This window comes from Hoplias malabaricus, chromosome Y (genome assembly GCF_029633855.1).
Source record: "Hoplias malabaricus isolate fHopMal1 chromosome Y, fHopMal1.hap1, whole genome shotgun sequence".
Classification (NCBI taxonomy): domain Eukaryota; kingdom Metazoa; phylum Chordata; class Actinopteri; order Characiformes; family Erythrinidae; genus Hoplias; species Hoplias malabaricus.
The window spans coordinates 72,661,689-72,675,778 of NC_089820.1; the positions used below are offsets into that span (position 1 = coordinate 72,661,689).

A 14,090-nucleotide genomic window follows, 5' to 3' on the forward strand; every position below is an offset into this window, starting at 1 on the left:
CTGGATTCAGGCCACATCATAGTACAGAGACAGCTCTAGTCAAGATAACAAATGATCATCTTCTTGCCTCTGATCAAAGCCACATATCCCTGTTGATGCTACGGGGGTCCAGAACCTACCTGGAATCATTGGGGGCAAGGCGGGAATACACCCCGGAGGGGGCGCCAGTCCTTCACAGGGCAACACAGACACACACACACATTCACTCACACACTCACACCTACGGACACTTTTGAGTCGCCAATCCACCTACCAACGTGTGTTTTTTGGACTGTGGGAGGAAACCGGAGCACCCGGAGGAAACCCACGCAGACACAGGGAGAACACGGCAAGAAATAAATTATCAGATTTAATTTTAAATCTTGCTGACTTTCCAGTTAAACCTGGTTCAGCAACAAAAATTCTTGCCGTCATAATTGACCCAGATTTGTCATTCAATCAACACATAGGCAGTATCACTATGACAGCTTTTTTACATCTTCACAACATCGCCAAGATAAGAAATGCTTTATTCCTGCAGGACGCAGAAACATTAGTACATGACTTCATTACTTAATGGCTTCCCTATTGTAACGCACTACTGTCAGGATGCACAAGCAGAAATTTAAGTAAACTTCAACTAGTTCAAAATGCTGCAGCCAGGGTCCTCACTAAAGCTAGAAAATTTGAAGATATCAGTCCAGTTTTATCATCACTTCATTGGCTGCCTGTTAAATTCTGCATCAATTACAAAATTCTGTTATTAACCTATAAAGCCCTACATGGGCTCGCTCTTGAATACCTTCAAGATATTATTTCCTATTATGAACCTCCACGATTACTTTGATCACAGAGGGCCTTAGAAGGCCTCAGCTGGGGGAAGCGCTTTTTCTTATAAAGCACCCCAACTCTGGAATGATCTTCCAGAAAATGTTTGGCACTCAGACAGAGTCACAATCTTCAAATCTAGGCTAAAAACTCATTTGTTTAGTTTAGGCTTTGGTAGTTAATGCTTCCCCATAGATAAAGGCAGCAGATCCAGGGGGCTATGGACACAGGGAATTACAGTAAACTGAGACGCTGGTGCTGTCGTCCCGCCACTTCACGCTATCACTCAGGTTTGTTGACGGTGGAGCGGAGGGATGCCAGTGTTTCAGGATGCTCCCGCATCTGTGTGTCCTTCTGGTTCTCTCCTTTTAGTTAAAGCTGTGATTGTCAGATCTGCCGGAGTCACTAGCCACACTCTTTACATTCACCCAAACAGATCAAAACGAATTCATCCCTTTACCTTTTTTTGAGTAAATGACCGCTACCTGTCCAGCTGGACACTGATGGATGACTGTCGAACTCCACACTCCAGCCATCACCAACTGCCTTGGAGCTATCCACCCTACACTGAAGACTCCTAACTATTACTACCAACAGATTGACCAGAGGAGGATAGGTCCCTCGTTGTGAGACTTGGTTCCTCCCAAGGATTCTTCCTCAGCTCTGAGGGAGTTTGTCCTTGCCACTGCCACCCTTGGCTTGCTTACCTGTTGGATTTTTACATTCTTTACATTTTTACATTTCCTGTCAAAACTTTGTCTTACCGGAATTCTGTGAAGTTGCTTTGTTGCAACATCAGTTGTAAAAAGTGCTATACAAATCAATTTGATTTGAAATTTGATTTGATTTAAAAACTCACACCAGAGCCTCAGCTCCTTATATGGGTATCCTGCTCAGACCAAGAACTCCTTATATGGACACGACTCCCGCTACAGAACAAGGACACAGCTTCAGGGGTCTGTTCAGTCTACAGCAGTTTAGCCTGATGCCAGCAGCAGAATTTTGGCCCGATGTGGAGTGTAAAACTTGGTTTCCACAGACTGATCAGTGATTAGTGCTGAATTCTTAGTGCCAGTTTAGCCGGTAGCCTGACTGCTCTGCTTCTGCCAGCTCGGCTAGCTTAGCGCAAGCTAACATGCTGGGCCTCTGTATCTGTCATCATCCATCAGTGCTAATCAAGCTCAGCACCATCTGCCTGCCCCAGTGTGAGATCAGGATCAGCCCACACACACACACACACACACACACCAGTATGACAGGCTTCATGTTTATTTAGTACACACTCTCTTGAAACTTGCCAGATTAGAGATAGGAAATATTGCATATTGAAGTGTTTTGATTGGATCCCCAACACACCCCAATACACCTCCCCCAGCAAATGCACACACACTCTGGTGAACCGGAGACAAGTTAAAGGATCACTGATGGTCCTCCAGATGTCTCTCATATCCACATCCCCACCAACCTCAACAAGTAGGTTTGTAACTAGATCATAAACATTATGAACATTACTTCTGGCTGATCAGTTTATCTCAGAGATACTGACCTTTCTGCAGTCTTTATCTGCCGTGGAGCTGTTGACGATCTTGTACTGATTCAAATCAATTATCTCCTTCATCTCGTAATTATCTCCTCGACGTTTACAAACAATCACAGCCACATCAAAGAGAAAAATGTGCCTAAACAGTCAATGAAGTGAAATTATATTATTATTTTATTTATTCAAGTTTAAAAATGTTTAAAAAATAAAAAAGAACATGCCTTTTGATCAGGGGCATATATTTCATATACCAACAGTATTTAAAAAAGTAAAGATATTAAAGATTTTAACATCAAAATATAAATGAATGTAAAAGCATGTTAAATATATATTCTGGTTTTTGAATGTGTTTAATATTATTTTAATTAAATTAATTAAATTAATTTTGTTGTTATTGTATTGTTTTCAGAGATGTTTCTACCTGTCCTGTCTGCGCTTGTCCAGGTTCGAGGTCAGTCGAACTTCTCCATCACCTTTTGGACGTCCATATATTAACAGAGACTGATTCTGTACAGGAGGGAGCAGGAACGGGCGACGGGGAGAAACAGGGAGGAAGAGGCACAGAGGGACGGGAAGAGAAAGGAAGGGACAGGGACAGGGGGACGGGGAGAAACAGGGAAGGGCGAGACCGGGGTCACGGGGAGAGACAGAGAGGGAGAGGGACAAAGGGACGGGGAGGGACAGGGAGAGACATGGAGGGGGAGGGGGGACAGGGGACAGGGATGGGGAGGGCACATTTATGAAACATAGCCTAGAAATGTATCCTTCAAAATGTGGTTTGAGTTTGTGTGAAACGCATAGTAGAAATTAATATTTTCAGAAAACATAACTCTTTTTTTTCTACACCTGAAAAACTCCTGAAAACAATGAAAAGCAGATTAAAATCTATATAAACTTTATAAACGTTGTTATACCCTCCACTGGTTGTCTTCCTGCTACAGAGATGGTTAGCTTAGTAGAGGCTAGCTGTGTGTGGGCTAAAGCTAATAACTTGTTTATGATTATAAAGTAAAAACACATAATTAATACTTCAATTTTTAGAGATATTATGTCTGATAATATGCTGCTTTACAGCAGAGTTTAGGGTTTGCTTGGTTTACGTAAGGTGAAATCTTTAGAGGGAATTAACCACAAACAAACATTAAAAATAAAAAGTGATTCTCCATTCTGGTAAAGATACAGTGGAGGGTAAACACACATAAATAATTTGAGATTAAAAGAAAAAAATGGATAAATAATTATACCTAAGTATACCTACAGGGTCACCATGCGTCCATGTGTCCATGCTATAGTTCTGCTTTAATTTCTTGAATATATGTATTATTCTCTTCAGTGTATATTTTTACTGTCTGATTTCTATATTTTGCCAAATTGAAAAAATACTGATGACATAAATATAATTCAGTGCACATATCTGCTTTAGAATAACAACCCTCTTTTATTGTGTGTGGTATTAACAGAAACCTCAGCCTGATATCACAGCACAAACCCAGAGAGCTGTGCGAATCTACTTGTTTTTTGCTCTTTTATTCTGTGTGTTCTGGGACTCACCAGATTCTCGATGGATCTCTGATACTGATCGATCTCACGCAGAGTTTCATTATCCCGCTTCACTTCGTTCACATACTGAGCTAAATCCTGATAAACAAAAACAAAATGTAATTCTAAACCAAAACAGAAATATACACAAACTGTGCATGCCATGTAACAAAGTGTCCACTGTACAGACCGTGTGTATAATGACAATGTGTGGTAAAAATTAATACATTCTATTATAAATAAGGTTATTTTACACATAAGTAAATTCAAGACAAGGCAAGGGCTTTTGTATTTATATGGCACATTTAAAAGTGTGGATCAAAGTACTTCACAATAAGAAAGAATGACATGTTAATGTTAAAAAAATACAATAATATTGTCACACATTCTGCCCTGTTTTTTTTTTTTTTCATTGTCTGTCATGTGCTCTTTCAGCACATGGCTCTGTTTTTGGTTTTGTTCTTGACTCCTCCCTTGTCTCCTGCTTGGCCCCACCTTGTCATTTGTGTTTCCACTTGGGCCTCCTGTTTGCTCTCGTTATCTCTTTCAAGGTGTCTGTGCTCCTTGAATACATTGCCTTTGTTTTCAGTGTTCCTTTGTCTGGTCTTGATTGTGCATGTATGAATTGTTTCACTCCACATCAGTTCACAGTTGTTTTCTGTTTAGTTTTGTTCAGTTGTGTTTCATGCATTCTAGTTTGTGTTTCCAGTGTCTTGCACGTGTTTATTTTCAGATTATGTGCTGTTCTTGGTTTTGATATTGTAAATAATATATTACTTGCGAGTGCACCCACCTCCTCATCCATTGTCCAGCCATGAAAAACACCAAATAAAGAATCTTAAAAACTAAAAAAAGGGGACTCTTGTGAGTCCCTCTGATTTTTTTATAAAATTTAGAGTGAAACATCAGACTCACTCTCATAGCGTCCAGCGCTGTTCGTAGGTTATTCTTCTCGGACGAATCCTGAGTGTGTTTGACCAACTCCTGAACAAAACAAATAACCTACAGTTAATAATTAAATTTAGATACATTTTAGATTTAGTTGTTTAGGTAAACAAACAAGTTGTCATATTAACCTCCAGTCGTGTTCACCTCCCACCCCTTACTTTAGTGTTCGTGGACAAAATTGACCGGTCTGTTTTAGCACAAAAAACATTTTTCACCACCAAATTTTTATTCAACTTTCTTTTTAGCTGTGATGTGAACAATGTCTCAAAGTAGTGTTTAACATGAATTTATAGAATTAGACATAACATAACTGCAGTGAATAAACAAATAGGCACTGAAAATGTATTACAAAATGAACATGTAATGTGGTGGCGCAGCAGGTAGTGTCACAGTTCCAGGGGCCAGGTGATTGTCTGTGAGGAGTTGATGTGTTCTCCCTGTATCCGTGTGGATTTCCTCCGGGTGCTCCAGTTTTGCTCCAAAAACACGCTCCCATGCTCCAAAAACACACGTTGGTAAGTGAATTGATGACTCAAAAGTGTCTGTAGGTGTGAGTTAATGTGTGTTTGTTGCCCTGTGAAGGACTGGTGCTCCCTCCAGGGTGTGCTCCTGCCTTGCACCCAATGATTTCAGGTTGGCTCCGGACCCACCACGACCCTGAACTATATAAGTGTTACAGTCTACATAAGTGTTCTCTCTAGGGGCACAGAGCTCACAGCACTTCCTATTCTGACCATGTCCTTGCTGGGGGAGAGCAACCAGTGCAGCGGCTGGGGCTGGGGCTGCTAACCAGACACTCCTAACCAGACTGGCAGAGGCTGGTGTGTGGGGAATGTGCTGGTGCCGTTGAATAAGAGGAGTCACCAAAGCTTTTCCGAGCTCTGCTAGGAACCTCTTGAAACTCTTCCCCTGATGCCAGGTTTGGTCGATGGCTGCCCACACCACATATGCATTGAAAGCAGACACATCAAGGATGTTGTGGAACATTGCCACAGGACAGGTCTTCCACTTCTGAGACATTCTACTCTATCTCTGGTTCAATTTCAGTGCCCTCTTCATCATGTCCAAAAACCTGGACCAGAACCTCTTGGACAGATAACTGCTTGGTCAGTCACCTACTCATTGTGCTCAGAGTAAAAGGAGTAAATCAGTCAGATTTGTCCCAAACACAACAGGAGGGTTAAAGGTGCAATCAGTCATTGTACAATAAAAAACTGAAAGTATTATATATAAAAGTGAACATTTGTTCTTTTTAAACTGCAGTGATGAATTAAAGTATGTATAAACTGAGGTAAGTGTGTTCCTCTCTTAACTGCATTGAGTCTTTGCACTAGATGTTGGAACATAGCTGTAAGGATCTGATGGTGTTTAGCCTCATAATCATTAGTGAGGGTCAGGGGCTGGTGTTGGTGATTAATTCTGAATCACACACCACTCCAACTCATCTCAGAGGAACTGGATGGAGCTCCATCTCTGCAGAGATGCTTCATCTTCGTATCTGGCTGACTCTTGACATTGGGTGAGCTTAGGCTCATGTGCAGCTGCTCTAGATTTTTCCATCTCTTTTAATGCTTGTCAAGAGATTAAATAGATTATTTTGGCTGAGGTCTGTCTTTAGAGCGCAGCTGTCCATTTATTGTTCTTTAAAAAGAGCACACCACTGTTCTGTCGGAGCATCAGGAAATAGGGAATTTGGGGAAAGACAGATGGGAGGAATAAAGGCTGTCAGAACAGAGAGAAAGAAACGACAGAATGAGTGAAAGACAGGCCAAGTTTCCAAGTTTCTCCCTTGTCTCCATGGCCACATTCACTGCAGAGGAGCGAGGGGCAGAACCTGTGGGTTTTAGTAGTTTGCGCTCAGTTCTCCACTTCTCTAATCGTGTTTTCTCTGTTTTTACACAGTGCTCTAATTTCTCTGCGCTCATTGTGTGGGTTTGGTTGCGTTTTACCTCGTCTTTGCACTCTCACCTAAACGCAAGTCCAGCGCTCTGACTGGACAGACTCAGATGAGGGGGCAGGGTAATATTGCACTTGATGTCAGAAGTGGAACAGAATCAGAACGGCACGTTTTATCCTGTATTTTCTGACATAGGCAGCACACAGAAAACTGGTTGACTCCAGACTCACACTGGAACTGTGTTCTCTGGAGCGGTGGAGTTCTTCTTGGATGAGTTGGAGTGGTGAGTGTGATCCAGAACTAATCACCAACACAAGCCCCTCACCCTCACAGATGATTATGTCCCATCAGATCCTCACAGCAATGTTCCCAAGTCTATGTATAGCCTTCCTCCTGATGAAACACCTGGTTAAATATCTTCATTGTAACAGCCAAAGTTTATTAAACATAATATAAATACAGTAATTGCTAACTGGGGAATAATTGAATATATCATATGCAGTGTGTGTGTGTGGCCGGCTGTGTGTCCTTGCTGGTGATGGATTGCTGGTCTAATGTAAAACAGGAGCCAAAGGAGATTACCTGTCACTAAATAACGCCACATAAGGAGAGCTGAGATTTAGGGCTGTGTCCTTGGCACGGTGCCAGCAAACACACTGTTTACATACACACACACACACACACACACACACATACACACACACACACTCATCTGTTTCTGACGGCTACATCACCATAAACATCACAGAGAAGCTGCAGCTCTGAATCCCGAGGTTGGAGATCCAGTTCTCCCAAATAAATCACAACACAGAATCTCCCAGACGCTTTATTAGAAACACCAGCTTTACAGATTTCTAATAAACTGGGTGGTGTTTCAGATAAATTGGTTGTTGCTTTCTAATAATTGTGAATTTCCCCCCGCCATGGGACTAATAAATGAATCTATTTTTTCCCATCAATCTATGTATGGCCATGTTTTCAGAAACACTTCTTTTCTAGTTTAATAATTGGCCAGTTTATTATCATTTTCTAATAAACTCATTAATAAATCATTTTACAGAATATATATATATTTGTAAGTAATGTAGTGTATTCTGGTATTCCACTTCTGAGCTCACATACATCCCTGTGTGGTACTGGTTGCCAGATCTTTGAGAAAGGGACAAAGCCAGTGACAATAAAGATGCCGATAATGACTCTGTCACAAAGTTGGCAGCAGAGACGAACAATTTTAAACGAGCAGAGTGATGGAGCTGTGTGTGTGTGTGTGTGTGTGTGTGTGTGTGTGTGTGTGTGTGTGTGTGTGTATTTATCTCTGTGTGGAGACTAAATATGTTTACAAGTATCGAGCATTTATGGAGCATTTGCATGCCACATCTGGAATACACTCACACACACATCACAGCCTATTTAAACATCTGTAAATATGTTAGTGTGTTGATATTAATCACTCTTACCCAATGTGCCTAAGATGAAGAAAACCTGATTAACTGTTACTATGTGGACGTTTGAACACATGCTCTTAATTATTTACTGTTTTTTTTTTTTTTTGTGGGCTGTGTTTGCACTCACCAGAAACTGTATAATTAAAGATAAACACTTCTTCTGCCTCTAAAAACATGTGGTTTATGTTCATCTCTGAGAAGAGTAAACATCTCTGATTTAAAGAAGTAAAATAACCAGCTGGATTAAAAGACACCAACACCCAACACAGAGTGTTGTGTAAAAATACAGATGTGTTTTCCTTTGTAAATATATAAATATACTGGATTCAAAAATACACTAATCAATCTCAACAGAGGGAGCCCATTTTCACTCAGAAGCTGTTTCCTGTGACAGAAAACACAGGCTGTGTCGCCCTCTGGTGGTCAACAATAGTAAACACGGACACTGCCTATTTACAGCATTCATGACAATCAGCTAAAACGTACAAATGTGTGTGTGTGTGTGTGTGTGTGTGTGTGTGTGTGTGTGTGTGTATATACCTGCAGTAGTAGAGGATATTTCAGAACCCTCTGCATAGGAACCACCAGCAGATCTCTCAGAGTGAACTTCCCATTATTGGCTCTTTTGGAGCATTCCTAAAACACACACACACACACACACACACTGGGTTGTGTTCTGCTGGACTTTGATGGGTATTTGATTTGACTGATTTTGCAAGCTTTTTGGACTTTTTTTCTTGGATTCATTTGAGCTTTGATGGGTTCTGTAGAATCTGGACTGTTTTCCTGTGTTGTTGGGTTTTCGTGGGTTAAGTAGGATTTGGATTGGTTCCTGTGTTGTTGAGTTTCCATGGGTTCTGTAGAATCTAGACTGGTATTGTTGGGTTTTGGAAGAGTTTTGATTCTCATTGTTTGGTTAGATTTATTTGTGTGTTATGCCAGATTTCTGATTGAGCTTGCTTGGTATTTCTGGTTCTGCTGGGTTTTGTGGGGGTGTTGCTGGGGTGTGTGTATTTGGTTCTGTTGGTTCTACCTCTAATTTCAGCCGGACGTCCTCTTTCTGTTTGGACAGTATGTCCAGGAAAGCGATGGCAGTCTCCACACGACTGCAATAGATTCCATATATCAGAAGTCTACAGCACGTGCACACACACACACACACACACACACACACACGCACACACACATATTACACAGCATCAGTAAAGTTCTGGAGACTGACTATAACATTATAATCACAACAGTGTGGCCCTCAGATCCTTACATTGACTATTTCTCCTTCAACATCAACTTCAAGAACTGACCTTTCACTCAGCTGATATACAGCTCACCCTCAACAGGGGGCGCTGAACAGATCATCAGTGTTACTTCACATGTCCATGATTTTAATCTAGTGGTTGGTCTGTGTATACTTTAAGAAATGTGTTTTTTTTTTTGACAGAGCAAGCTTACCTGTCCTTGTAGACTGTGAAGATGTGGTGGAGATTTAACGCATTTTTAAACTTGATCGAGTCCTGAATGTCCACCATGAGGTTTTTATGAACTGTAACCAGATCCTGTAGAAAGAGGTTTGACATTTAATCTTTAATCACTCATAAACATGTAAATATAATAAATCTCTGGATTATTTTTACTATAATTTGTTTTCGCTCACAGGGATGTTAATAAAGACTTTCTCTACATCGGCTGCAGACATGAACTTCTTCAGAGGAATCAGGAAAAACTACAAAACATTGGAGAAAATCCTATGTAAACATATAATAAATACTCCAGACACTCAAACACTCCAGAAATATATAAAAATATTATGAATATAAATATAATATAAATAAACACTGTCAAAAAATTATGTGGTTATAAAACAGGACAGACTGCAGACTTTATTTAAATTTAAACTACTTTATTTAAATTAAAACTACACACTTGTCTAGAAATTAAAGGTGAATTGAGTCACTTTAGAACTCCTCTAATATATTTTCTAACGTGATATTTATGTAAATGACATGATATTTTCTAATAAAAAAAGCTGAATACACACAAAATATCTGTGATTTGTCATAAATAAATTAAAAGGTTTATTTCTTACTCTCTCTATTGAGTCCAGGGTCTCTGTGTATTTCTCTTCCGTTTGTGTAATCTCAGACAAACAGCAGCTCCTAACGTCTACTTCAGCTTGTTTCTGCTGATACATACACACACACACACACACACACACAAATAAATAATCCTCACTCATGATTGCAGTTGGTCTTCAACGGGAGTTTAAGTGTCTAAGGTTGAAGTGACTGTGAACACACTATTTTTAATGTTTTGATAAAATAAATAATGTGTTTGTGTGCATATGAGTTTGTGAGCGTGTGTGTGTGTGTGTGTGTGTGTATACCGTGTGGGCTCCTGTATCTGTCCTCATCAAATCTTCATAAATCTCTCCGCCTTCAACATCACCATAAACAGGATCATACACATCCTCCAGCACCTGCTCACTGAAACACACACACACACACACACACACACACACACACACACACACAAGCTTATATGGTTTCATTCAAATGTAATAGACATAATACAGTTATTATATTACAGGTTTGCACCCAACTAAATATATTTTACACTCACTCTATGAGGTCAGCCAGGTGGATGTAGATATCCTCGTTGTCCACGGTTTCCTCTGTAGGGAACGGCCTGAAGACAACAGAGAAATACAGGTAATCCACTTAAATTAGATATAAGTATTAAACTTATTATAAAGTCCTTCCAGTTTAGTTATATTATATATAATATTATATTAATTCATTCATTATCTGTAACCGCTTATCCAGTTCAGGGTCGCGGTGGGTCCAGAGCCTACTTGGAATCATTGGGCGCAAGGGGGGAATACACCCTGGAGGGGGCGCCAGTCCTTCACAGGACTACACAGACCCACACACACATTCACTCACACACTCACACCTACGGACACTTTTGAGTCGCCAATCCACCTACCAACGTGTGTTTTTGGACTGTGGGAGGAAACCGGAGCACCCGGAGGAAACCCCCGCGGACACGGGGAGAACACACATATAATATTATATGATATATTATATTATTGTGAACTCACCTGACTCCGGACTGAAGAGCGACAGTGGTGTGAGAGAGTTTGGACAAAGTGTCGATCACCTACAACAAATACACAAAAAACAATTATACAATCTGCCTTGTATTTGGTCATTCAGGGGTTGGACAATGAAACTGAAAAAACACCCCAAAGTGGCTCAATAATATTTAGATCTGGTGACTGTGCAGACCATGGGAGATGTTCAACTTCACTTTCATATTCATCAAACCAATCTTTCACCAGTCTTGCTGTGTGTATTGGTGCATTGTCATCACACGGCCTTCATGATACAATGTTTGAACCATTGGATGCACATGGTCTTACTGGTGCAATGTGCAATTAATGAAGATTGGCCACCAGGCTGCTCCAATTTAGCCATGAAACCTCCCACACTAAAATGGCAGGTGTTTCAGTTTCATTGTCTAACCCCTGTATGTTCCCTACTGTGTTTTGTTTGCCATGTGCTTCTATTTTGGTTTGTGCACTCATGTGCTCTTTGGTCACTCCCCACACCTGTGAAGTTCTCAGGGATCATGTTCACAGCTGTCCTTTATTCCTTGTCTTTATATGCCTCCTGTATCCAGTCATGTCTCGTCTGTAATTTCATTATTCACTGTTGTTTGGTTTGTTTTTAATGTCGGTGTTGTCAGTATTTTGTTGAAACTTGGTGTCCTGTTTAAATTTATACTAAATGAATTAGCATGCAATGCTAGCATGCTAAATAATTAGCTCCTCTGACATGTTTACCTTGTCACAATACTAAAATTCATTCAAATGAATCCCATAGGTTTATATTCCAGAATTAACCAAAAGCATATATTCAAAGCCCATTCTTCAACATGAAATTCTACAATTTAAATATAATTGTTTTATTACATAATGTAGTTATTTTATATGTAATAATATTCATTCATTATCTGCAACCGCTTAGTTCAGGGTCGCGGTAGGTCCAAGGCAGGAATACACCCTGGAGGGGGCGCCATTTCTTCACACAGTCTCACTCACACACACATTTTGAGTTGCCAATCCACCTACTATCGTGTGGTTTTTGACTCTGGGAAGAAAACTGGAGCACTTGGAAGAAACCCCTGCAGACACGGGGAGAACACACCACACTCCTCACAGACAGTTACTCGGAGCGGGACTCGAACCCACAACCTCCAGGTCCCTAGAGCTGTGTGACTGCGACGCTACCTGCTGTGCCAGGGTGCAGCCCTAATAATATTCAAAGAAACACAGTAAATTCACCACAAAACTATTAGTGTTAACTTTTAACTTAACTTAACAGTGTTAATTTAACACTGGTGAATTTACTGTGAACCAATTTTTATTTGTTTATTTGTTATCTTCTTTCTCACTTATTCTTACCAAGGGTAAGAGGAAGGTAATTTTAATAAAAAATAAGAGAAAAAGTTTAAACCTGAGAAAGCTGTGTGTGTGTGTGTGTGTGTGTGAGAGAGAGAGAGAGAGAGAGAGAGAGAGAGAGAGAGAGAAATATATCACTTTGTGTGGACTACACTTATTTAAACACTCACAATATGGGAAATTCTCGTGTGGGGTTAGGGTTATGGTTAGGATTAAGGTTAAGGTTTAGGTTTAGGCTCATAGAACCTGGGTATACAATTCTGTAAAACTGTTTTTACAGCTGTAAAAAGCAGTATATGAATATATTTTCATTCACTGACTATTTGACTGATGGATCAATCAATTGATTGTGTGAGTGTTATGGAAGTATATGTATCAGCAAAAACTTTTGTTTATTTAAAAGCCCCACCATGAAAACAAATGTGTGTGTGTGTGTGTGTGTGTGTGTGTCTGAGTGTAGTGATCCTGGTTAGAGTTATGAACTCAGAACACCTGTTTTATAACCCCCCTACTCTCCCTCAGCTCAGAAATGGCAGGTGGTGAAGTGAGTGAAGAGAGGTGACCAGGCCAAGAGTGTCCTCTTCTGAAATGTGAGGATTAATCCGGAGATTATCTCTCAGAACATTTTTCTTATTTCCTTCTCGCACTCCTCAGATGGATGTCTTCCATTTCAATCAGCGTCCAAACGCTTTCCTCCATAGGGATCCAATGGGATTTGTCTAGATTGAAGATGTGAGACATGCTCTTCTTTCTGCTTCAGGGTGTTTTTTTACAGAGTTGAATGTTAATATTCAGATTTACACACTAAGAATTACACTCTCAGGTCAGAGATTAACATTGTGGGATTAGCTGAGTGAGATTAATGGGACCAGGAGTAAAAGTGGGACAAACTGCAAACTGAGAGTCTTTAAGATAGCACAGAATCATCCACTTTATTCACACTGACCCGGATATTACACTAACCATCTCTGGAGTCCAAAGCATCCTTGAATACAGAGGTGTTTCTATCCATCATTATTACAGGTTGGTGAAGTTAGAGAATGTACGACAGGATGTCATGTGATCTCATGTGTGAAATTTAGACAATAAATGGCAAAAGATGTTATGAAACAAGGGGGTAACCTTTGGTTGAACATAGAGCACTGAAGGTGGTATCAAACCCATATAAGGAGCTCCAAGTCTGTGCTGGAATGTGTGGTGATGCCGCATGTTTGCTCATTTCTGCTTTGAAACTGCAGTGTTCTCAGGAACATGGATTCAGACTAACAGTATTTCATACCACACACAACTAAGGAGCCAATCCTGTCAACTCAGAGGCGGGACTTTTCAGCTAAAAGCAAGTGTCTGAAGGGTAGGTGGAGAGGCAGGGATTAATTGCATATTCATGGATATGTGCATACTGAATGAAGGATTATGTAGCTGCAGTTACAGCTAAGCCATTTTACAGCTTTT

At 40.3% G+C, this 14,090-nt stretch overlaps 1 protein-coding gene across 2 annotated transcripts in view; it reads right to left on the reverse strand.

The window, feature by feature from the left end:
* The window catches only part of LOC136678185 (guanine nucleotide exchange factor VAV3-like), a 52,028-nt gene that overhangs the window by 29,342 nt on the left and 8,596 nt on the right, over positions 1–14,090 (reverse strand). The window contains exons 3-14 of one of the 2 annotated variants that reach the window (XM_066656121.1): positions 11,277–11,335; positions 10,796–10,861; positions 10,560–10,659; positions 10,263–10,355; positions 9,831–9,899; positions 9,629–9,732; positions 9,210–9,309; positions 8,717–8,812; positions 4,802–4,870; positions 3,899–3,985; positions 2,769–2,854; positions 2,354–2,486 (exon numbers count right to left, since the gene is read on the reverse strand). In XM_066656121.1, coding sequence (XP_066512218.1) covers positions 2,354–2,486; positions 2,769–2,854; positions 3,899–3,985; positions 4,802–4,870; positions 8,717–8,812; positions 9,210–9,309; positions 9,629–9,732; positions 9,831–9,899; positions 10,263–10,355; positions 10,560–10,659; positions 10,796–10,861; positions 11,277–11,335 — 1,062 coding nt within the window. Of the gene's footprint in view, positions 1–2,353; positions 2,487–2,768; positions 2,855–3,898; positions 3,986–4,801; positions 4,871–8,716; positions 8,813–9,209; positions 9,310–9,628; positions 9,733–9,830; positions 9,900–10,262; positions 10,359–10,559; positions 10,660–10,795; positions 10,862–11,276; positions 11,336–14,090 lie in introns of both variants that reach the window. The other variant, XM_066656120.1, reaches the window with a different exon arrangement.